Source organism: Theropithecus gelada, chromosome 14 (assembly GCF_003255815.1).
Source record: "Theropithecus gelada isolate Dixy chromosome 14, Tgel_1.0, whole genome shotgun sequence".
NCBI classification, from domain to species: domain Eukaryota; kingdom Metazoa; phylum Chordata; class Mammalia; order Primates; family Cercopithecidae; genus Theropithecus; species Theropithecus gelada.
The window spans coordinates 31597484-31622543 of record NC_037682.1 but is presented as its reverse complement, the minus strand read 5'-3'; the positions used below and the strand labels follow the sequence as shown (position 1 = coordinate 31622543).

At 43.5% G+C, this 25060-nt stretch overlaps 1 protein-coding gene across 7 annotated transcripts; it reads right to left on the bottom strand.

Annotated features, from left to right (window-relative positions):
- Positions 1–1672: 1672 nt before the first annotated feature.
- Positions 1673–25060, bottom strand: CD59 (CD59 molecule (CD59 blood group)). Of its 7 annotated transcripts, none has more exons than XM_025356309.1 (5): positions 24965–25060; positions 22558–22602; positions 15574–15658; positions 10181–10282; positions 1673–3353 (listed from the first exon to the last, which is right to left on the bottom strand). In XM_025356309.1, exons 3-5 carry the CDS (start codon positions 15638–15640, stop codon positions 3136–3138), a joined length of 387 nt encoding a protein of 128 aa, XP_025212094.1. In that variant the 5' UTR covers positions 15641–15658; positions 22558–22602; positions 24965–25060; the 3' UTR covers positions 1673–3135. The 7 variants fall into 7 exon arrangements, with proteins under 7 accessions (XP_025212094.1, XP_025212095.1, XP_025212093.1 ...); XM_025356310.1 differs by having other exon boundaries at positions 22558–22595; positions 24965–25054; XM_025356308.1 differs by lacking the exon at positions 22558–22602 and having other exon boundaries at positions 24965–25056.

Sequence of the window (25060 nt, the reverse complement as noted above, 5' to 3'; positions counted from 1 at the left end):
GAAGAGAGTTTGAACTCAGGTTCCTAACTACAAAATCCACGGATTTAACTGCTGCTCTCCTGAAATGAAATATCTACAAGTAGCAGACACTGAGAAACAGACTGGCAGATAGTGTTTTGAAATGATCTTCTGTTTCCAGGAAGGACTAACTAGGTCCTCTTCAACTCATGCTATTGGGTAACTTTCCAGTAAAAAAAAAAAAAAAAAAATTGCACTTTATGTTTTCTTTTCCAAAAAGAGGCAGAAATTGATTTCTTCAAAGTAAAAATGCACCAGGAACCCATTCTAGGCTTTCCAAAGTTAGGCACATATTAAAAAGAGTATGCAAAACAGGCAGAGAAGTAGATCTGCTGACCTGAGGAGCTGAGTGGGAAGCATGGACTTGCCAACTTACCTAAGTGACCTTGAGCAATCCAGCTAACTTTGCACAGTTTCCCCTTGAGTAAAGTGAGGTGCAAGTACAGATGAAAATGTATATAAAACATAGTGCTTAGAACCCTGTACCAGAAAGTTGCCCTCATCACAATGAATGTCAGTACTAGCTCCAGCCAGCCCATCAAGAAGCCCTCAGGGGGATCTGTCAGCATTCGTTCAGATCTGTTGGCAGCAACCGAAACTAATGTGAGCTAGTAGACTTTGAACACTGCTAAAGGACTTACCAAGAGGACTCAGATGTATAAAGCTGGTTCATTCTGTCAAGAGGCCCAAAGTCTTGGGCAGGCTCTTATTTTTTCAGGACATACGTGACATGAGAAGTCATGGGGGCTGACTGCAAGGACACAAGAAAAACATACCCATACCTTGAAGCCCCCAGTACATTCAAGACTCAGTTCGGCAAATGGATTAGCATCTTCAGGAAATACCATGAGCTCAATTGACCTACTCATCAGGTGTACCTTGCACCCCTAGCTCATCCCCTCAAGGGGACAATCCAATGGGGTTACCACCCAATACTGAACACTATGACAGTTCCTGTAAATCCAGATGAGTGGAGGGCATGGGGTAGTGGCTCTCGAGCAAAGAGCCAGTAGGCAAGACTGGACCCAAAGGCAATACTGTAAATATCTTTACATTACAGGATTGCCTTCATGTCCAGGTACTCAACCTTGTCTATAGCATGAGTCACAGCAACTTTATGCAGAAAGCAACCCCAAAGTTTAAGGCCATTTATATGACCGTTGTTGATTTGGACAGCTTAACAACCCTCTTCCCATCTCCCCATTTAGCAGCACCCAGATTCTGCTTTAGAGGACTGCCTTCTTCCCAATGTAGTCTGGCCAAAAAGTGGGTACACGACACAAGATAGCAGTAAGCCAATTTCATCCTCGAATCTTGAATCCTGAGAGAGGCTTCCGAAACTGTCGACTCCTGGCTTTCTGGAGTGTGGCTGAATTCCCCACCCCTTCACCCCCAGAAAAGTTCCCAGAAATTCATTTTCTGCTCAAATTCATCAAAATTCGTTCTCATTCCTTAGAACTCACATGAAATGTGCTTCTTTGCTCAGCCAGTGGCTGTGGGCATGGTCAGTACTTCCTTCGGCCAAAAAAAAAAAAAAAAAAAATTCCTATTGAGGAAAGAGTCACACCTAGTATTTTGTCTTGAAACTGAGGATTAAAGATGATGTAAGGAAAGACACTGAGCTAACAGAGAACACAGAACACCAAGGTAATGCTAAGTTTTGATAAGCAAGTGTCTATTTTTCTATGTTCAGGGAATGGCATCAACAGAAGAAAACTGGCACTGCTCAGGATGTCTTCTTTCAGTTACTGCCATTAAGCATACTGCATATGCTTTTATCCTTTTGGGCCATAACCACATTCATCCACTTGTTATATTTCATTTTCAGAAAGGCATCATTCACTGCACTCAATTTGTCTAACACAGTATAATCAAGGGTTTTTTTTTTTCAACATTAATCAAGAAATTCCTCCATCTGCAAAAGTCAGGCGATGCCATTAAATACAGCCAAGATCATAACATACCAATGTTATTAAGGTCTACTGAATCTTGAGCTTTATTCACTAGAATACACAGGGAAAAGGAAAAAGTTTGCCCTTGTGAAAGGTGTGTATCATTTTTTAGAAAGAGCTTCTGAAAGCCTCAAACATGTGTGACTGTGCTAATAGCCCTTACAAAGGTATTTTATACAATCTATGCTGAGTCAGCTAGGAGTTAACAGAAGGCTGGATGCAGACGGTAAAACAACCCTGCACATCTGTTGTTATTAAGGATGACCTCTGGAAGTCTCAAACTGTAACCACAAAGGTTGTTCCCATTGCATTCATACTGTATACACACATACCTGAACAGCCTTCCTACCAGTAACATTTAAAATAAGCACACTTAATACTGCTAGTCACATGTACGGAGTGTTCATTCTGTAACTGTGTGTGGCAAATCCAAGATCTCCCACCATTCCAATTAAAAAAATAAAGGAGAGGAAATAGCTTTAACATACCATTAATGTATGCTATTACACTTTTCCAGTGAAAGATAACAAAGCCCATATAAAATTTAAAGATAGAGGAAAAACCCGACTTTCAGCCACTTGTATCTCCCTTAAGCTTTCATGCCCTGCCATCTGGAACACTTACCCACTTCCCTTCCAGAAGTCCTCTAGCTCTGCATTAGGGATCTTGTTGCCCCTGACTGACACCCACATATGGAACATTTGGCATGCCTCCATGGCAACACGGGAGCCCTGAAGTTTACGAAAGCGTTCATGTGAGAGAGGATGCTCACACACTCCTGCCCAATCCTCCAAAGATGTACTAATGATGCTAACTGACTACATCCAAGGAGCCAGAGGAAAAATAATCTGAGGGTTGCGGAGAACCCACTCAAGCTGTCACTGCAAAGCTGGTCCTCCCAAGAGCAAAGGAAGAAGCATGCAATCTAGCTCAAGTCACACCTACTTCACTCTTAAACTTCTTCCTTCAAGTGGGGCTTCCCTGCAAACAGGACTGGTCTTCGAAGTCTCCCAGAGCCCCTCTATCTTAGCCAGGTTGCTCAAGTCAATTTTATTCTTTCCCAACAGGATCCGGTTGGAAAATATCAAGCCTTTAGAATGCGGCAGCAAGGGAAAGGGGACTACGCAGGAACGGGGAGTATGGGAGAAGCTCTCCTGGTGTTGACTTAGGGATGAAGGCACCAGGCTGCTGCCAGAAGTGGGGTCACCAGCAGAACAACTGTTTTCTCTGATAAGGATGTCCCACCATTTTCAAGCTGTTCGTTAAAGTTACACAGGTCCTTCTTGCAGCAGAAGTACTGTAGCTCGCTTTCCTTCAAGAGGGTTGAAATGTCATTGAAATTGCAATTCGCAAACTTCCAACACTGGTTATATACTTGTAACCCTGTGGGGAGACACACACACAAGGGTAAGAAAGTAAGTGGGAAGAGTTCTGTATCTGCCTTTGAACCCTCAATTGTATTTCATATGTATCCTGTGCAAGTAGAGATATCTAGACAAGATGCTCATCCCAGGTGGGTTATAAAGGAGAACAATTAAGTAAATAATGATACACCTCTAAATAGAGCTTTTCCAGAAAACCAAGGTCTCATCATAGCCAGTATAGTTGTGAGTGTGGGATGGGAGAGGAACAGGCATTTATACTGTTAAGAGGGAAATTTGGTAATATCTGCCAAGATTTTAAACACATGTCCCCTTTGATCCAGCAATTCCACTTTCAGAGTTTACACTATGAAGTTACTTGGGGTTTTTTTCCTTTTCCTTTTCTTTTTTTATTTTTATTTTTATTTTTTGGAGATAAGGTCTCACTTTCTTGCCCAGTCATCTGGTCTTGAACTCCTGGGTTCAAGTGATCCTCCTGCTTCAGTCTCCCAAAGTGACAGGATTATAGGGGTAAGCCACCATGCCCAGCCAAAGCTATGTATAAAAGAGGTTAAGATATATGCTCAAGAATGGCCACTGTAGCACTGGACAGTATCTGTATAGAAAAAAGTCTGAAAACAACCCAGTCCATTAATTTTTTAAAAGTGTTTAAAGAAATTACAATAGAATTTCTTACAATGCAAGTCCACGTAGATAAGAAATGACATGGGCCTATGAGTGCTAACATGGAAGGAGCTTGATTTAAAAAAAAGGGAGGCTGAGGCAGGAGAAGGGCGTAAACCCGGGAGGCAGAGCTTGTAGTGAGCCAAGATCCGGCCACTGCACTCCAGCCTGGGCGACAGAGCGAGACTCCGTCTCAAGAAAAAAAAAAAAAAAAAAAGGTGGGGTGTGGGCAGAAAAATAGGTAAATTGGATGGACTCCATCAAAATTTAAAACTTCTGTGCTTCAAAAGGCATTATCAAAAAATAAAAAGATAACTCACAGAAAGGGAGAAAATGTTTGCAAATCACATGGAAAACACTAGGCGCGGTGGCTCACACCTGTAATCCCAACACTTTGGGAGGCCAAGACGGGATAATTGTTTGAGGCCGGAAGTTTGAGACCAGCCTGGTCAACATGGCAAGACCACCTCTCTATTTTTTTTTTAAAGTCATATGGAAGAGCACAGTATCCAGGATATAGAAAACATTCTTAAACTCTACAATAAAAAGACTAACCCAATTAAAATATGGGCAATGAGGCCAGTGTGGTGGCTCACACCTGTAATCCCAGCACTTTAGGAGGCTGAAGTGAGAGGATTGCTTGAGGCCAGCCTGGACAGCATAGTGATATCCCAACTCTACACACACAAAAAAATTTAAAAATTAGCTAGGCAGGGTGTTGCAGCTTTAGTCTTAGCTACTTGGGAGGCTGAGGCAGGAGGATCACTTGGACTCAGGACTTTAAGGCTGCAGTGAGCTATGATTGTACCACTGCATTCCAGCCTGGGCAACAAAGCAAGACCCTGGCTCTTTAAAAAACAAAACAAAACAAAACAAAACAAAACAAAACAAAACAAAACAAAACGGGCAAAGGANACAAAACAAAACAAAACAAAACAAAACAAAACAAAACAAAACAAAACGGGCAAAGGATTTGAATAAACATTTCTCCAAAGAAGATTCTCAAATGGCCAATAAGTACATGAAAAGATGCTTGATATCATTAGTCATTAGGAACATACAAATCAAAATCACAGTGAGATACCACTTTATACCCACTAGGATGGCTAAGATGAAGAAAATGGCAAATAGCAAATGTTGCAAGGAAGTGGAAAAAACTGGAACCCTCAAACATTGCTGATGGGAATGTAAAATAGTACAGATACTCTGCACAAATGTGGCATTTCCGCAAAGAGTTAAAGATAGAGTTATCCATTTGACTGAGCAATTCCACTCCCAAGTATATATACTTCTGCCATTCTCTAGAAGGATTCCCACGTAATTTAATGGTGTTATCATCATGGAAGAATACACCTCGTTTATCTTTCTATTGAGTTTTTAAAATTTGCCACATGGATGATTTATTTTTAAAATATTTAAAACTTCATTTTAAAAATCATTAGATTACTCAGTAATACAGGAAAAGTTTCTACAAAAACATGCCATCATGGTCCCATTTTTGGAAAAATAGCCTTGGGCACACAGGAAAATAAAGGCCAGAAGTATATGCTCCAAGTATCTTATCGTAGTTTTTTAATATTCAGAAAAAGCATGTTAGGCGAAAAATGTATTAGTTGAGAGAGTGGTGTTATGGTAGATTTTCTTCTCCAAAAATAACTGAGTGCCTATGTGCTAGATACTGGGTCATAAGAAGGTATTTGTCCTTGCCCTGAAACTGTTTTCTTATCGTCTGTGCTGGAAAGAAAAAAATGCAGATGCATACTTCCTTATTTCAGGTTTGTAGCTAATTTACCCAATTCCATGAAAAGCCTGGAACACAACACTTCTCAGTTTATAACTGCAGGCGTAACTGTCCTTTCCTTCTCCTCTGAGGGGATGGGTATTTGGACTGGAATTTAATGAAGTTTGGTCAAGTGGCAGAGTCCAGATAGAGTATTCTAGAAATGCCTCTACTTGCTGGAGTCTTAACTAAATAACTGGAAGCTTCTAATATTGTACTAGAGGCTGCTGGTGATTCAGACAAGTTACTGCTTTATGTAATAGTAAGTAAGCACTGGAACTTGAAAAGCTTTAAAGCTGTCAGAATTTTAATTAGGGAAGCCTAGCAGCTTGGGGAGAACAGACAGTAATTTATTAATCATTGCTACCAATTAATCACTTACTATGTGTCCTGCAGCATACCAAGGTACTTTACTTGAATTATCATATTCAAACAACAGCCTTACGATGGTAATCTTCTCACCAAAGCCAGCCTCGGAATTATCCACATAAAAGTGGATTATATCAGAGTCCCTGGAGTGTTAAAGGTTTTCTCCTCCCCACTCTTTTTGAATACTTTTGCTCAAGTCTATCTAAAGCCAACAGTCTTCAGTTGTCCTGGGCACCCTTAAATGTGGTCCTTGTTCAGAATGTCATTATAGCAATGACCACTTGGCACTGTCATCAGAGGCCCCTTCAAGACTAATTTAACCTGGCTTATACTTCCATGGTTTATACTGCTAGGATGCCAGTAAATATTGGTTGAATTAGCAGCCAACCTGTCTCTCTTCTAGACTTAATTTGCATAGCACCATCATATCCGTCGCTGTGCGAACGTCATAGAGTACAGTTACACAAACTTACATGGACTAGCCTAGTACACACTCAGGCTATGTGGTATGTCCTGTTGCTCCTGGGCTACAAACTTGTGCAGCATGTTACTCTACTGAATACTGTAGGCAACTGTAACACAGTGGTAAATATTTGTGTATCTAACCATATCTAAACATAGAAAAGGTACAGTAAAAATGTGATACAAAGATTTTTAAAATGGTATACCTGTACAGGGCACTGACCGTGAATGGAGCTTGTGGGACTGGAAGTCAGTGAATGAGTGGTGGGTGAATGTGTACATTAGTGTACACTACTGTAGATGTTTTAAATATTGTACATTTAGTCCATACTAAGTTTATTTTAAGAAATCAACCCTAGTTTGCTGCCACTTTACTTTAGAAACTTAATTTTAAATGTTTTTACCTTGGTAATAATAGTGTAAGACACAAACATGTTATACAGTTGTATAAAAATATTTTATTTCTATTCTTACTTTATAAGCTTTTTTATTTTTATTTATTTATTTTCGAGACAGAGTCTTGCTCTGTCACCCAGGCTGGAGTGCAGTGGCATGATCTCGGCTCACTGCAAGCTCCGCCTCCCGGGTTCATGCCACTTTTAAGCCTCAGCCTCCCGAGTAGCTGGGACTACAGGCGCCCGCCACCATGCCCAGCTAATTTTTTGTATTTTCAGTAGAGACGGGGTTTCACCATGTTATCCAGGATGGTCTGATCTGCTGAACTCGTGATCCACCTGCCTCGGCCTCCCAAAGTCCTGGGATTACAGGTGTGAGCCACCACGCCCAGTCAGAACCTTTTTTATGTAATTTGTTTTTAAACTTTTTTTTTGTTGTTAAAAACGAAGACACAAGCACACACATTAGTCTAGTCCTACATAGGGTCAGGATCATCAGTATCACTGTTTTCCACCTCTTCATCTTGTCCCATTGGAAGGTCTTCAGGGGTAAAAGTACGCATGAGGCTGTCCTGTCCTAGGACAGCAATGCCTTCTTCTGGAATACCTCCTGAAGGGACCTGCCTGCTGAGGCTGGGTTTTTTTTCTTTTTTTCTTTGTCTTTTTTTTCTTTGTAGAAATAAAAGAAAAAAAAAAGGCCTTGTTCTGTCACCCAGGCTGGAGTGCAGTGGCGCGATCTCAGCTCACTGCAACCTCCGCTTCCCGGGTCAAGCAATTCTCCTGCCTCAGCCTCCCGAGAGGCTGTTTTATAGTTAACATTTTTTTAAAATAAGTAGAAGCAGTACATGCTAAAATGATTTTAAAAATATAGTAAATACACAAGCCAGCAACACAGTCATTATAAAATATATACTGTACATAATTATCAAAATATGAAGTATTATATATTGTGTTATATTTTAGTTTTGTAAGAAACTATCAAACTGTCATCCACAGTAGCTATACTGGTTTGCATTCCCACTAGGAATGAATCAAAGTTCCCACTGCAGCTGGGCGTGGTGGCTCATGCCTGGAATCCCAGCACTTTGGGAGGCCGAGGCAGGCAGTCACTTGAGGCCAGGAGTTTGAGATGAGCCTGGGCAACAGAGTGAAACCCTGTCTCTACTAAAAATATAAAAATTAGCTGGGCATGGTGGCTTATGGCTGTAATCCCAATTACTTAGGAGGCTGAGGCATGAGAATCACTTGAACCCTGGAGGCAGAGATTGCACCACTGCCCTCTAGCCTAGGTGACAGAGCAAGACCTTGTCTCAAAAAACAAAAAACAAACCAAAACAAAAAAACAAAGTTCCCATTGTTCCACATCCTCACCGGCATCTGGAGTTGTCAGAGTTTTGGAGTTTGGTCGTTTTATAGGTGTGTCTCATTTTTGTTTACATTAACCATTTATAAGAAATTTTGGGATTTAAAAGCTGGAAAAAGATCTTGGCTCTGACCTCCTTTCCTCTGCTCCCTACCTCTGCTGTCCAACACATACATTTCATAAATGAAAAACAGAGGTGGAGAGAACTAGCTGGTGGCAAGACAGAAGTCAATGCTCCTAACTGCTGCTCTAATATTCATTCAACACATAGTAATTGCTCTGATCATCTCATTTGGAAATTATACTTAGTTTAATTATACTTCGTAGTGAGGAGTCCAAGAGACACAGTTGATCAAGCTAAAGAGCCAGGTCTTCTGTGCTCATATATAATGACCACGTTTTCTCTAGGGGCCTTCCTACACTTTCTACATTAACAGTGAATGAACACGGTCTTCCAATGGAGGCAGAGGGACTGGTCCCCTACAGAATCAAGAACTCTGAATGGAGGGTTTGTAGTTTTAGCTGCAATTCAGCAATTTATATCAAAATTATCAGATGCTCCTGGTTTTTTAGACAGAGTAACTATAATTTGTCTTTAGTTATTGAGGGATTTCTCCTTTCTGGGGAAGTTAATCTTCTTTATCTCAGGCTTTTGTGAACCTGTGGGTGTTCCAAGGCTTTTCTGAGTTTACCTGACATGTTCACCATTTCTTGATGTTGACATTGGGGGGAGGTGGTGTAGAAGATCTAAGAGTACAAAGAACCTTGTGGAGTGTTTTTATTATTAATCTCTTAGAAATCTAAGCCTGGGGTTTTACCTTGGACACTAAGAACATTCTGAAACCATCATTCCTCGCTGGCATCATTTGCACACATCGATTCTATCCAGAACCATACCAGCAAGAACGAAGGGCATGTCTTTGCTGGTTTCTTTCCTCTGTCTACCACTTCCCAAACTCCATTTTAACAGGGTTGATGGAGGTGAATATTCCGTAGTCTCACAAATTTGGAAAATGCAGACTGGACAGGACTGGTGCATGTTAGTATTGCCCACCCCCACATTCATGAACACGTTGCTCTGAGGCTACCGAGCCCTGGTACCAGATGTTGCCCCTCGCAGGCACACCTCCTACTTATCCCTCTTACCTCCTACTTGTCCTTTGAGCTCAGCTTGAGTCTCCTCAGGACTCTGAAAATACCAGATACCCCATAGAATGAGACAGAGGCATACATAAAGTCATGTAGGACAGTCAAACAGGCCTTTGTCATAATTTTAACTGTATGTGTCTTTTCTTTATCTTTGCATCCCTAGCTCCTAACCTTCTGCTGGGCACACAGTAGGTTCTCCAAGGTTTGGGAGGCAGCACAGGGCTTCTGTTAAAGGGTACAAAGCTTTGGAAACAGATGGACTTCCATGTTCAATTCCTGAGTTGGTTACTTGACAATAGTTTGTTGCTTAATCTGAGCCTCAGTTTCCACATTTATCAAATGGAAATAAAAGATCACCCTTAGAAGTACAAAACATTAAATTTAAAATGCATGCACATGTATACATATGTAACAAACCTGCACGTTGTGCACATGTACCTTAGAACTTAAAGTATAACAAAAAACAAATAAATAAAATAAAATAAAATAAAATGCATGGACAAAGTGCTTAACGCAATACACACCTGATGCTAATAAACAGCAGCTATTACTTGATGCAAGTCTAATGGCGATTACAGTGGCACAATTTTCTTCCCAGGCACTTATTACCCCTTTACATTTAGGAGACAGACAGGGTAGGCTCTTACCAGCTCTGGCAATGAGACACGTATCAAAACCAGATGAACAATTGACGGCTGTTTTGCAGTCAGTAGTTGGGTTAGGACAGTTGTAGCACTGCAGGCTATGACCTAGAATCAGAAAGAAAGTAAGGATCTCTTAAAGCAACACTGACTTGTTCCCTGGCAGCCCACCATCTCCATTAATGTGGGCCCAAAGTTGGCAACTTGTGGTATACTTCCATTCCCGCACAAATGTATAGCGGTCATATCTTTCCAAATTGAAACTACAGTTCCAGCAACACTTTTTGGAACCTGATGCAAGCACAAAGGAAATATCCACATTTGAAAATCCATGTAACTGTGCAATTGAGAAGCTTCCTCCTAACCTGCAACTGGAAGGAGATTAGTCTGCAATGTAATGATGTGTTAAGAGGAAACTACCAAGAGAAACAAACAGAATTCTATAAGTGTCTTCCAAGCAATGAATATGCCCAATTAAATCACATCCTTGTAGGTTGATGATCAGTGTCTGGCAATACCTATCTGCATGAAAATACATTTTCAAAAATGAAATACATAAAATGTCATCACAGATCAGTATTAACAGATGAACATCTGCAATTGATTTGATGAGAGGGAACACTAATTTTGAACCTCAATTAAGCAAATGGTTATCCCCCTAAAAAGAATTCTATTCCCCTCATTAGTAGATGCATATTATATGGTTGGACTCAATTATTATGTTGTGAATTTTGCCAATAAAAAAAAATCTGTGAAAATTTTGTTTCTTCTCTTATTATTGAGGTAAGTCTCATAATACCCTTGATTTTGCCTCTTGACCTGCAAAGCTTAAAATATTTACTATCTGGGCCAGGCGCGGTGGCTCACGCCTGTAATCCCAGCACTTAGGGAAGCCGAGGAGGATGGATCACCCGAGGTCAGGAGTTTGACACCAGCCTGGCCAACATAGCGAAACCCCGTCTCTACTAAAAATACAAAAATTAGCCAGGCATAGTGGTGCGCACATCTAATCCCAGCTACTTGGGAGGCTGAGGCAGGAGAATCACTTGAACCCAGGAGGCAGAGGTTGCAGTGAGCCAAGATTGCACTACTGCATTTCAGCCTGGGTGACAGAGTGAAACCATTTAAAAAAAAAAAAAAAATTGCCAGCTGGTCCCGTACAGAAAAAGTTTGATAACTTCTGGGATAAGGTATCATTACTGAACTACCTGCTTCTAAGGGACTGACCAAATGCCAGGAGTACACATTGTCAAAGACAACAGCTGTGCACTTTAAACCCATGGCCATAGAAGAGCTGGGTACCAGCAGACACAACATGAGGGTCATCTTACATCAGAAGCAAATTGCCTCCGGTTCCCTAGCTTGAAAAACAATTATTGCTCCCAGTCAATTCTTAGGACTCATCCTTGCTAGCTGTCAGGTTTTACTGGGTTATTTTTCCTTCTCCATTTTTATAACAACAGTGACAAGAAAAGATGAGTTACAGTCCACACATGTGATGGGGGGAGACTGAGGAAGCAAGAGTTGGAAGGAAATTGTCCTGCTTTGTATAGATAACCCCTTTTCCACCATCAGAGATAAACTATCTTCCTGCCATGTGACTTCTGCCATGTAATCAGTATTTGACAGTACCCACCTGTGTGAAAATATATTTTCAAAGAGGAAACATGTAAAATTTCATAAAAGAATGTCATGGTTAAACCAAGTGTGGATTTTAGAGCCCAAGAGGTGACTTCTAGTTCTAAGGCTGAAGCCTAGGTTTATCACCATGGAAAGAGGAGACTTTTCAGTGGAAAGTCCAGTGGAAGGAAGGTGGGTCCTCACTTCCTGAGCACAGACAGGAACCCAGTTCTCTAGAGCATCTGAAATGGCCATGCTTGCCCTCACAGGTGTGAAATCCTACCCAACAGAGGATCCCTCTGACTTGTGAAGGTTCCAGATTAATGCCTTGAAATATTAGTTTTAAAAAACAACAACAGTAACAACAACAACAAAAACTAGGCCAGGTGTGGTGGCTCACACCTATAATCCCAGCACTTTGGGAGGCCGAGGTGGGTGGATCACTTGAAGCCAGGAGTTTGAGACCACCCTGGCCAACATGGTGAAACTCCACCTCTACAGAATATACAAAAATTAGCCAGGCGTGGTGGCACATGCCTGTAATCCCAGCTATTCAGGAGGCTAAGGCACAAGAATCACTTGAGTTGGGGAGGTGGAGGTTGTAGTGAGCCAAGATTGCACCACTGCACTCCAGTCTGGGAGACAGAGTGAGACCCATGTCTACATAAAATAAAATAAAATAAAAATAAAAAAATAAAAATAAAATAAAACCAACCCCCTCCTTCCCCACTTTTTTGCAGATAACAAGACAGATGTTTGGAGAGGTGATGTGACTCACCCAAGAACAGCTGGCTACAAAGCAGCAGAGCTGGCTCACCCAAGGACACCTGGCTACAAAGCAGCAGAGCTGGCGGCAGCCTCAGTAGCCTTGGGGCCTGTGGGCAGGGCCCTATCCACCGGCTTTGTTTGTTCTCCCCCACTGTCAGCCTGCGGCTGTCATGACTGTATGAGAGGGAAGCCACAAGGAGAAGGCACAAAGATGCAATTTTTCTCTGGTCCCTTCCTTGTGCCTGATGTGTATTCATGCTCATGAAATGGAAAGAATCTAAGATGACAGGTGTTGTTCTTGAGACTGGCCATTTTTGAGGGTCATTTTAAAAGGTTACCTGTACATGTGGATTTTTGTACTGACCAGATCCTGGGTTCATTTGGCTTCTTGAGAAACCTTTAGAAGGAAAGGCTAAAACCCATGGTTGGAACGTCTGTGGGCAAAAGTATTCATGGCAAACACGTTCATTCAGTGTTCAAATATCTGTGCATCGATGTGCTAAGCTCTTCATAGGATTGTTAAAGCTCTTCATAGGATTGTTAAGAGAAGTAGGCTCAATTATCTTCATCCCCATTTTGCAAGAGAAAACTAAGACTAAGATGTTAACTAAATTGTTCAAAGCCACACAGCTACTAAGTGACCAAGCTGAGCTCAAACTCAGGCTGTCAGTTCTAAAATCCAAGGTTGGTTAACCATGATGTTCTAATTGACCTGAGTGGGAAGAGAAGGAAACTATAGATTATGGGGGAAACTGAGGTCAAAAACAGGGCCAGGTGCAATGGCTCAGGCCTGTAATCCCAACACTTTGGGAGGCTGAGCTAGGTGGATCATTTGAGGTCAGGAATTACAGACCAGCCTGGCCAACGTGATGAAACCCCGCCTCTACTAAAAACACAAAAATTAGCCAAGCATGGTGGCATGCACCTGTAATCCCAGCTACTCAAAAGACAGAGGCATGAGAATCGCTGGAACCTGGGACACGGAGGTTGTAGTGAGCCAAGATCATGCCACTGCCCTCCAGCCTGGGCGACAGAGTGAGACTCTGTCCCCCTGAAAAAAACAAACAAACAAAAAAACAAGCAACAGGTCAGTGGACAACGGTTTGATATTTTAGCCACTAAGCCAGGGTAGCCGAGATTTCCCCTGGACTACGAGACGCAGAGTTCAGAGGAAAGTTCCACTGCAGGGTCCTCAGACCCTTTGGGCAGCAGCAAAGAAGGCGTCTCATCTGTGGGCGTGTGAGCTTCACATCTCAATTCTCTGAGAAAGGGCTGCTGTGCAACCCAAGACTTGTCAGAGAGAAGCTGATGGTCCCAAGCTTGCTCCATAAACAAATGCAGACTGCTAGAAGTAGGATATCACTGGGCTATTAAAATTCTAGAAAATATTCCAACTTAAGCAGCAGAGACAGAAAAAAAGAAGGAACAAAGAAAAATGAATAAATAAAAAATAACTATAGAAAAAAATATAGTGTTTTAACACAGGTGAACCACATTACTGTGCACCCTGGCTAGAATCACAGAAGTGGAGGGAGGGGTGCTGTGACTTCTCTTTCTGCTCCGAAAGGGAGAGCATATTAAAGTGTGTCCTGGGGCAAGTTACTACTTTGCCTTCATTTCTTCAGCTGTAATATGGGAGGTAATAGCACCGACCTCCCGGGATGGTTAGACGGATTTAAATGAGACAGGCTCTGGCACAGTCCCCAGTAAACAATAAGCAGTCAATATATGGTTGCTACTAATATTCTTTTTTTTTTTTTTGAGATGGAGTCTTGCTCTGTCACCCGGGCTGGAGTGCAGTGGCCGGATCTCAGCTCACTGCAAGCTCCACCTCCCGGGTTCACGCCATTCCCCTGCCTCAGCCTCCGGAGTAGCTGGGACTACAGGCGCCCGCCACCTCACCTGGCTAGTTTTTTGTATTTTTAGTAGAGACGCGGTTTCACCGTGTTAGCCAGGATGGTCTCGATCTCCTGACCTCGTGATCCGCCCGTCTCGGCCTCCCAAAGTGCTGGGATTACAGGCCTGAGCCACTGCGCCCGGCCAGTTGCTACTAATATTCTAAGACATGCTACGGTGGTGTGGAAATCTTTTTTTAAATTGCTCACTGTATTGCTACTTCCTTTTCTGCTGCCCCCACCAACCATATTTATAAAAAACAAAAATCCAGCAGCAGCCAAGACGTTATACCAACATGACACAGGCAGGCAACCACATCTGGTCCTTACAATGAAGCATGTGTGTTTCCACTGTTATAGAAGTTGACTCAGAAGCACACAATTTCCTCCAGCAACCAGGGGAAGGGTAACTGAGGGGAAGCGGTGGCCCAGTGACAGGTGGCCTGGAGCAGGACGGAAGAGCAGGGACTCTGTTGCCAGACTGTGTTCACATTCCAGTGTACCACTTCTGTGTGTTATTTGATAAGTTATCAATTTTGGGGGGGCCCTCAATCTTGTTGCTTGTAAAACAAGGATAAAAACACCACCAACTCCATCAGGTTGGCATGAGGATTAAATAAGCAAATACATGTAAAATGCTTAGAGTAGTGACTGGCACATAAATGCTGTCAGGGTTAGTTAGCTGCTGCTGCTGTAACTATGACCATCATCATCATTAAACCATAGGAGGAGCCCCAGAGCAGAAGGACTGAGCTCGGATGGCTCTAAGCAGAGTGGACCCCAGATGGACTTGCACAGCACTCTAAGAACGGTATCCACTGGTGTCCCCAAGCAGCTTATGGTGACAGGAGCGAAACTTCAGCCGCCGAGTGTTGACCCACCCCTGCCAAAAGCCACCTTGTAACCCAGGACAGGGCTGTAACTCAGGAAGATGCCCCACTGAGGACAAGGTCATAACATAGGAAGGAGCTGTCATACAACCCCAGACCTGTAACACTGGAAGGCAAAAGAAAGCAAGCCAGGCCTGGAGGAGGAGCTGGGGCTGAAACTGAGGCTTAAGAAGGGAGTTCATGTCTAAGGCAGCCTAGATCTGTGTCCTGAGACTGGAGCACTCACCTGAATGGCAGAAGACAGCCAGGACAAGCAGCAGCCCGAACAGGACAGACCCTCCTTGGATTCCCATTGTGATTGTCCACAGAACCTGGAAGGAAGGGACAGGAAGGATTGTCAGGAACCAACAAATGACTGCTGGTTGTCTCAAAAACCAAGGGCTGGAAGGCCAAGGAGGCTTCTGAGAGGAACATTTACAGGGGAAGTCAAGGCACACTGAATCCCCGGGCCATGCCCCAGCTCTAACCCACAGCACCACATACCCTTCAGTAGGCTCAGTCCCTATAAGCCCCAGCATGCACTACCACACCGTGGGAATAACACTATCTTCCCCATCAGGGTTAGGCACTCAAACGACAATATGACCAAATTGACTCATACAGTCACTGTGGTTCCCATTCTACTGGCCCCACCGCAAGCTGCTGGCTGAAACAGAGGGCCATTTCTCTGAGCCATAGCACTAAGTGAATCAGACCAAAGGGGTGACCCTGGAAGGCACCAGCATGCATTCAGCAGCAGAACAGGGAGCAACGGCTTAGCATACCTGGAAGCTCTGGCTCCTCACTGTAAGAATTATAATGGGGACACTTGCTTGCTCTCTTTGGGCACATGAAGAGAGGTATTGGGCAACTTTGTAAGCTTCCATTACACAAATGCCTAGATGTGTAGTGATAGCATCAGGTGAGAAGGAAAAGCTGAAATGCCTCCAACCCTACTCTAGCCAGTAAAGAAGCTAAGGCATGGGGAGGTTTTGAACTTGCCTAAGTACAAAGCATCCATAGCAGAACTAAGAAATTTCCCAACTCCAACCCTACATCCCTGAACCCATCTTGAAATAAGGAGGTGGCAGCGCCTGTAAACCAAGGTACTCCATATTCTATTCTCCAGAGTCCCATAGGCCCGGACAGACAGATGGGTTCTTGGAAGGGTGAGTCACCTACCCTCCCTAAGTCAGAAATGCAGAGTTCCCTGGGGAACTCACAATCCTGACAATCCTTCCTGTCCCTTCCTTCCAGGTTCTGTGGAATCATCACCTCTCACATCTTAAAGGTCATCTGCTACTTAGGAATTTGCTGATACAGGCCAGTGGAGGACTGAGAAGCTCCAGGAAAAGGGCAGGGTCCGACATTGTCCAAAAAAAAAAACAATCAGTGAGTCAAGCCTGGAGATGTGGGTGGTGGAGGTAAGAAAGAGGTGGTTTTATGATATGTGAGGAACCAGGAAGAAAGACAACTGTGGCCTGGCCTTTCCTTACAAATTGAGGGCTCCCCACCACCCGCTGGGCTCTGAAACCTACAGCCTGCTATGGGACACCATCCCCCATGTGGACCTTCCCAGGGGCCTGGGCTCCAGCAGCTGCCAGCGGCCTGCCTGGTTCCCCATTTTCAGAGGTTTCTGAGTAGGAAGGGTGATTTACAGTCTCGGGTTAGTGCTGCAAGTGAGCAGGGAGAGGAAGGTACTGGTCTGAGGTCCCCAAACAGAGAGCTCCAGACACTTCCTAAAAGTTAAGCATAGCATGATCGGAACCTGGGTATTATAGTGAGACCCCCATCTCTACAAAAATAAAAACATTTAAAAAAATTAGGCTGGTGTGGTGGCACGTATCTGTAGTCCCAGCTACTTGGGAGGCTAAGGCGGGAGGATCGCTTGAGCCCAGGAGGTCAAGGCTACATACAGTGAGCTGTGACTGTACCGTTGCACTCCAGCCTGGATGACAGAGCAAGACCCTGTCTCCAAACAAACAAACAAACAAAAAGCCAATGTAGCTACAATGTCAGGCATCCCCATGGAAGCAGGAAGGAAGGAACCTCCTGACTCGGGTTAGGCACTGGAAAGGTGTCAGGCTGGCAGGAGCTGCCGGCTCAGGACACTTCCCTTGGAATGGTCCTTGACATAAATCACACCGCCACAACACACAGGGTCCCTGACGGGGAGCTGTTCTTTGATGAAGTGCCTTAGAAAGAACTGGCCTGGGTGGAGCGCGGTGGCTCACGCCTGTAATCCCAGCACTTTGGGAGGCCGAGGTGGGCAGATCACGAGGTCAGGAGATTGAGACCATCCTGGCTAACACGGTGAAACCCCGCCTCTATAAAAATACAAAAAATCAACTGGGTGTGGTGGTGGGCGCCTGTAGTCCCAGCTACTTGGGAGGCTGAGGCAGGAGAATGGCATGAACCCAGGAGGCAGAGCTTGCAGTGAGCTGAGATTGCGCCACTGCATTCCAGCCTGGGTGATGAGTGAGACTCCGTCTCAAAAAAAAAAAAAAAAAAGAAAGAACTGGCCTGCTTTCACAGGTGTTCCAGTTCAGTCTGGAGGCCTCTGAACAAGGCCAGATAGTTCTGGCTCTGTCACCTCTTTGCTGTGTGTTAACCTCTGATCATGCTTTGGCTAGTAAGCATGGGGATAGTTATGTGTACTGCATAGCACAATGCCTGGCCAAAGATGGCACTCAAAAAGCTGTGGCCACTGTTAGTGCAACTTAGGCATAATGAGGTTACCTGAGGAAGAAACTGCGTGGGGAGGGAGTGCTGGGGGGTGAAGGATGGGAAGGCAGACAAAGGGTGATGTGAGATGAGGAAGCCAGAGAAACACCCTGGATTGAATAAGCAGGGAAGACCTCAGGCATCAAACCTAAGGAAGCCCTCAGTTTTCTAGGATGGATGGAGAGTGTCAAGTCTTAGCTTCAGTTCCACATGACCGGCTGGTTGTTGCTATAGCTGATCCCATGGCACACTGCAGGGGAAGCCAAGATGGCAGAGAAAGGAAGTAGCTATGTGTAGATGCCCAGGTCAGGCTGTTTGATCAAAATAAGACCAGGCCTTTAGGAACCACTGCCAAAATACAAATTTCCAAGAGCAAAACGTTCACGTGGAATGTGTGTATGTGTATGGGGGGCGGAAAAAGGTGGGAGGCAGAAAAAGAAATAGCTGACTGTTTTAAGGCTATTTTATAAATGCCCTAAAATGTAGATGGTAACTAACACTAAGCAAGATCATTTACGGCTTTTATTTTTCTTCCTGATCCTTTACTTTTTTCCATCCTTTCCCCAAATATTCTATAATTAACAAAGTATTATTTATAATCAGAAACATCTGGAAAATCCACACATGACTATGTTCCTTTTCTAGTAGTTATAAATCATCTATCTTTTGGTAAAACTACTCCCTAGTCTAAAACACCCTCCATTTTAAGTAAAAAGAAAAGGAAGATGCCCATAAGGTAAGTGTAGATAAGATGACAAACGAACCAAAAGTGCTACCATTCCACCCAAACCAAGCACTTAAGTGCAAGATACACTCAGAAAGCATCAACACTCAATTCCTTTCCAAACATCTCAGGACTCATTAATAACAGCGGGTTTGTCCCTAAAGACTGTTCTAATAATATTGCTACTGTTCTGAATAATTTTTAATTCTTCTAAAGAATGCACAACTGAAAAATCCCTCAAAGAAGATAGGTAGGGACAAGTCTTCCCCATGATGAAGGAAGGGCAGGTTTTCCTGGGTGGTGCGTAAGTTCACTCTAAAGTCATTTCCATAATGGGAGTTCCAGATAGACCTTTCATCACAGGAATAAGAAATAGTCAAGGTTATACAAACATTCTTTAAAATAGCAACAATGTAGTGACACACACATCCAAAGATAAGGAAATGAGTATATTATGGTACACTTCCATGGTGGGGAACTGCATAGCCAGGAAAAGAATGGGTGTGGAAGGCTGCTCACAATGAATTAAGATCTACCAAGCAAATGCAAAGCAAAAAAAGCAGGGGTTGCAATCCTAGTCTCTGATAAAACAGACTTTAAACCAACAAAGATCAAAAGAGACAAAGAAGGGCATTACATAATGGTAAGGCGATCAATGCAACAAGAAGAGCTAACTATCCTAAACATATATGCACCTAATACAGGAGTACCCAGATTCATAAAGCAAGTTCTTAGAGACCTACAAAGAGACTTAGACTCCCACACAATAGTAGTGGGAGACTTTAACACCCCACTGTCAATATTAGACAGATCAACAAGACAGGAAATTAACAAGGATATCCAGGACCAACTCAGCTCTGGACCAAGCAGACCTAACAGATATCTACAGAACTCTCCACCCCAAATCAACAGAATATACATTCTTCTCAGCACCACATCGCAATTATTCTAAAACTGACCATATAACTGGAAGTAAAACACTCCTCAGCAAATGTAAAAGAACAGAAATCACAACAAACTATCTCTCAGACCACAGTGCAATCAAACTAGAACTCAGGATTAAGAAACTCACTAAAAACCGCACAACTACGTGGAAACTGAACAACCTGCTCCTGAATGACTACTGGGTACATAACGAAATGAAGGCAGAAATAAAGATGTTCTTTGAAACCAAGGAGGACAAAGATACGACGTATCAGAATCTCTGGGACACATTTAAAGCAGTGTGTAGAGGGAAACTTATAGCACTAAATGCCCACAAGAGAAAGCAGGGAAGATCTAAAATTGTCACCCTAGCATCACAATTAAAAGAACTAGAGAAGCAAGAAATTAGAACGGCGATCATTAAAAAGTCAGGAAATGACAGCTGCTCGAGAGGATGTGGAGAAATAGGAATGCTTTTACACTGTTGGTGGGAGTGTAAATTAGTTCAACCACTGTGGAAGACAGTATGGTGACTCTTCAAGGATCTAGAACTAGAAATAACATTTGACCCAGCAATCCCATTACTGGGTATATCTCCAAAGGATTATAAATCATTCTACTATAAAGACACACACACACGTATGTTTACTGCGGCACTGTTCACAATAGCAAATTCTTGGAACCAACCCAAATGCCCATCAATGATAGACTGGATAAAGAAAAAGTGGCACATATACACCATGGAATACTATGAGTTACAGTTCTTTGCTGGAAAAAGGATGAGTTAATGGCCTTTGCAGGGACATGGATGAAAGTGGAAACCATCATTCTCAGTAAAGTAACGCAAAAAGAGAAAACCAAACACCACATGTTCTCACTTGTAAGTGGGAGTTGAACAGTGAGAAACCACAGACACGGGGAGGGGAACATCACACACCGGGTCCTGTCTGGGGTTGGGGGGTGGGGGAGGGATAGCATTAGGAGAAATACCTAATGTAAATGACGAGTTGATGGGTGCAGCAAACCAACACGGCACATGTATACCTATGTAACAAACCTGCACGTTGTGCACATGTACCCCGGAACTTAAAGTACAATTTTAAAAGAAGAGCTTAAACTTAGTATCTCCAAGAAAAAAACAAAACCAAATACAGGCACTTCTTTTCAAGTTCCTGAAAATGTTTTAGATAGCAAATATTCTAGGTATTTGGGTAGAAAATGCAATGAGCCTATTTCCACTGTTTTAAGTAGGAAAACGTGTTACTGTCCATCCAAAAACCTCAACCAGCTCCCCAAATATCAATTAAATATATACACCCACACACATGTGACCCTTGAACAACACAGATTTGAACTGCAGGGGTCCATTTATATGCAATTTTTTTTAAGAAAATATATTGGAAAATTTTTTGGAGATCTGCAATTGAAAAAACTGTTACATAAACTGCATAGCCTAGAAATATTTTTAAAAATTAAGAAAAATTTAGGTATGTCATGAATGCATAAAATGTATAGAGATACTAGTTTATTTAATCACTACCCAAAAACATACACAAATCTATTATAAAGTTAAAATGTGTTAGCCAGGCATGGTGGATCATGCCTGTAATTTCAGCACTTTGAGGGACCGAGGTAGGCGGATTGCTTGAGCCCAAGAGTTTGAGACCAGACTGACAAAACCCCATCTTTACAAAAAAAAAATAGCCAGGTGTGGTGGCGTGTGCCTGTAGTTCCAACTACTCAGGAGGCTGAGGTGGAAGGATTGCTTGAGCCTGGGAGGTTGAGGCTGCAGTGAGCCAAGATCACACCACTGCACTCCCACCTGGGTGACAGAGTAAGACCCTGTCTCAAAAAATAAAAACTTACACACACAAACACAGACCATACATGGCAACATTCCAAGTCAAGAGAAATGTAAACAAATGTAAAGATGCAGTATTAAATCATACTGCATAAAATTAACTATAGTATATACTGTACTGTTAATAATGCCGTAGTCACCTCCTGTTGCTACTGCAGTGAGCTCAAGTGTTGCAAGGATCTACTTATCATCAGGGATAGGATTAGTATCATGTGATGATAATTATCTGTGAGCCGTCTGCCTCTCTAGAAAATTGCATATCACAGTAAAAGGTGATCTCTTGCAGTTCTTGAGTATTTTCTGTATCGTGTTAAGCACAATAGTGTAAAACCTGAATGACACATGAGACCCATACAGGGTACCTCTAGTGATGCCGGACACGCTCCCAAGAAGCATAGAAAAGTCATGATGTTACCAAAAAAACAGTTGAACTACTTGATATGTACCATAGATTGAGGTCCGCAGTTGTGGTCGCCTGCCATTTCAGACAAGTAATTCATCTTGTAAACAGACGACATAAACTCATGGTATCAATAACTATAGTACAGAACTATAATGGATTTTCTCTTCCTTATGATTTTCTAAGTAACATTTTCTTTTCTCTATCTTACTTTATCACAAGAATACCGTAGGCAATACATATAACACACCAAATGTGTGTTAATCAACTGTTTATGTTATCGGTAAAGTTTCTGGTCAACAATAGGCTATTAGTAATTAAGTTCTGGGGGAGTCAAAAGTTAAACTTGAATCTTCAACTGTGGGGGGGGGTCAGTTTCCCTAACCCCACATTGTTTTGGGGTCAACTGCATATAAACATATATAATATATATTACATATACATGTAAACACATATACATATATATTACATATACGCACACAAATACACATATGTATGCACATATATATGCAATCCAAATAAATGTGAACATAAAGCATTTAACACATCCAATAATTATTTAATAACATTTAAGGAATTCACTCATCAGTATACTTACTACTGTGAAGTAGGTCTCACCTCCTACACCAACTGGTGCTGAAGACTAGGACGAAAATAAAAGAGGGTCCTAACATTGGTTCTCAAACTTTAGGGAGCATCAGAATCACCTGGAGGGCTCTTAAGCAGATGATGGGACTCCAGCCCTAGAGGTTTTAATGTAGTGGGGCTAGTGTAAGGCTCAAGAATGTGCATTTTGAGCCAGCACTCGGGGGCTGCATATCTGCTGGTTCAGGGATCACACTAAGAACCACTGCGTTAGACGGTGACCTGGCATAAGGGCCAGGTTACTTTAGATTGGGTTGGAAATGTTTCTTCCAACAGGGCTATCAAAGAAGCTGTTAGTTCTGATTAAATATTTAGGAGCCGCTTCTACTTTTAAGGGCCCATATGATTATGACATTGAATGCAAGCCATTAGGCAAGACCTTGTGATGTGGTTTGGCTGTGTCCCCACCCAAATCTCATTTTGAATTGGAACTCCCAGAATTCCCACGTGTTGTGGGAGGGACCTGGTGGGAGATAATTGAATCATTGGGGGCCGTTTCCCCCATACTGTTCTTGTGCTAGTGAATAAGTCGCACAAGAGCTGACGGTTTTATAAGGGGTTTCCCCTTTCACTTGGCTCTCATATTTCTCTCTTGTCTGCTGCCATGTAAGATGTGCCTTTTGCCTTCTGCCTCCCTAGCCACGTGGAACTGTGAGTCCATGAAAACTCTTATTTCTTTATAAATTACCCAGTCTTGGGTATGTCTTTACCAGCAGCATGAAAATGGACTAATACACCACCAAAATCTCATGGTGAATTTTAATCCCCAGTGTTGGAGGAAGGATCTGGTGGGAGGTGATTGGATCATGGGGTAGTTTCTAACGGTTTAGCACCATCCCCCTAGTGCTATCTTGTGACAGAGTTCTCATGAAATCTGGTTGTTTGAAAGCGTGTAGTACTTTCCCCTTTGCTCTCTTCCTCCTGCTTCCGGCAAGTAAGGTGTGTTTGCTTCCCCTTCTGCTTCCACCATGATTCTAAGTTTCCTAAGGCCTTCCCAGAAGCAGAAGCCTATACAGCCCAAAGACCTGTGAGCCCATTAAACCTCTTTTCTTTGTAAATTACGCAGTCTCAGGTACTTCTTTATAGCAGTGTGAGAATGGACTAATATATTTTGGCAAACGTTGCCAGCTCCCTCAACATTCTGAGCTCTGTGCCTTCTTCAGGGAACTGGGAGTAAATCTCCAGGAGTGGAGAACTTGAACAACTGCTCAGGGATCGCAGGGTACCTGAAATAATTAGCAGCCACTGCGTTTGTGCTGAGCGCTTTCCATCAATCATCTCAACTACCCTATGAAGTGAAGCCTATTGTTTTACTGACAAAGTGCTGTTAAATACTTCAGAAATGACCAGTGGAGAGCCTGGGTATCACTAAACGGCCATAAAAGGCGCGCTGCCTAATGTTGGTTTTAGTTTGTTTGTTCTTTGTGGTTTTGTTTTGTTTTTGAGGCGGAGTCTCCCTCTTGTTGCCCAGGCTGTAGGGCAACGGCGCGATCTTGGCTCACCGCTACCTCCGCCTCCGGGTTAATGTTGTTTTTTTAAAAGTCAGCAGTCAGACTCTAACAAGGGTGCGGCCTGAGCCGACCCAAGAGAACAAAACACTACGTCGTACTTAAAACGTCCGTTTCGGCCGGGCGCAGTGGCTCACGCCTGTAAATCCCAGCACTTTGGGAGGCCGAGGCGGGCGGATCACGAGGTCAAGAGTTCAAGACGAGCCTGACCAATAAGGGGAAACCCCGTCTCTACTAAAAATACAAAAATTAGCCGGGAATGGTGGCGCATGCCTGTAATCCCAGCTACTCAGGGGCCGTGGCAGGAGAATCGCTTGAATCCGGGAGGCGGAGGTTGCGGTGAGCCGAGATCGTGCCACTACACTCCAGCCTGGGCAACAACAGCGAAATTCCATCTCAAAAAAAAAAAAAAAAAATTCCGTTTCGCCCAACACCTGCTTTTCAAAATTCTACATTCAGACCGCGAGGGGAGAGAGTAACGGCCGTGACCACGGAGGGCTGGCCTTTCCCCACGGCGCAGTTCCTCTAAACTGCCGGAGCTTCCCTTGAGACGAAAGCGATGGCAGTGGGCCTGGGTGCGAGGCTGCCTGGCGGGGGAAGGAGGCTGCTTCTGGAGAGGGCGCGCTCCCCGTTTCTCCTTCCTCGTAGATAAAATGAAGCCAGGGTTCGGCCAGGACACCCGGCCGCGGTGACGGGCGGAAGGGCCAGGCGTCGGGAGGCTCGCCCGGCGGGGGTAGAGTGGAAAGCAAGGACAAGGGTAGCCCCGCAGACCCTCCGCCCAGGCCCAGACTGCCGCCGCCGCCGCCTCGGCTCGTCCCACCCCAACCCCAGCAGGCCCTCGAGCCTTCTTACCTGGCGGCGCCCGGGATCCGCTTCCAGCCTTTCGCTACTTCTGCGCTCAGCCCCCGCAGCTCTTTGCTCCAGCCCGCGAGGCTCCGCCCCCGGATC

What these genes read in the sequence shown, in the direction of transcription:
- CD59 (XM_025356305.1), bottom strand. Translation starts at nt 15,865, where the DNA reads ATGCTGGGGCTTATAGGGACTGAGCCTACTGAAGGGTATGTGGTGCTG. An exon ending in GGCTGTCTTCTGCCATTCAG is followed by an intron (nt 10,283 to 15,573) that starts GTGAGTGCTCCA and finishes TTCTGATTCTAG; the next exon opens with GTCATAGCCTGCAGTGCTAC. An exon ending in GTGTCTCATTGCCAGAGCTG is followed by an intron (nt 3,354 to 10,180) that starts GTAAGAGCCTAC and finishes GTCTCCCCACAG; the next exon opens with GGTTACAAGTATATAACCAG.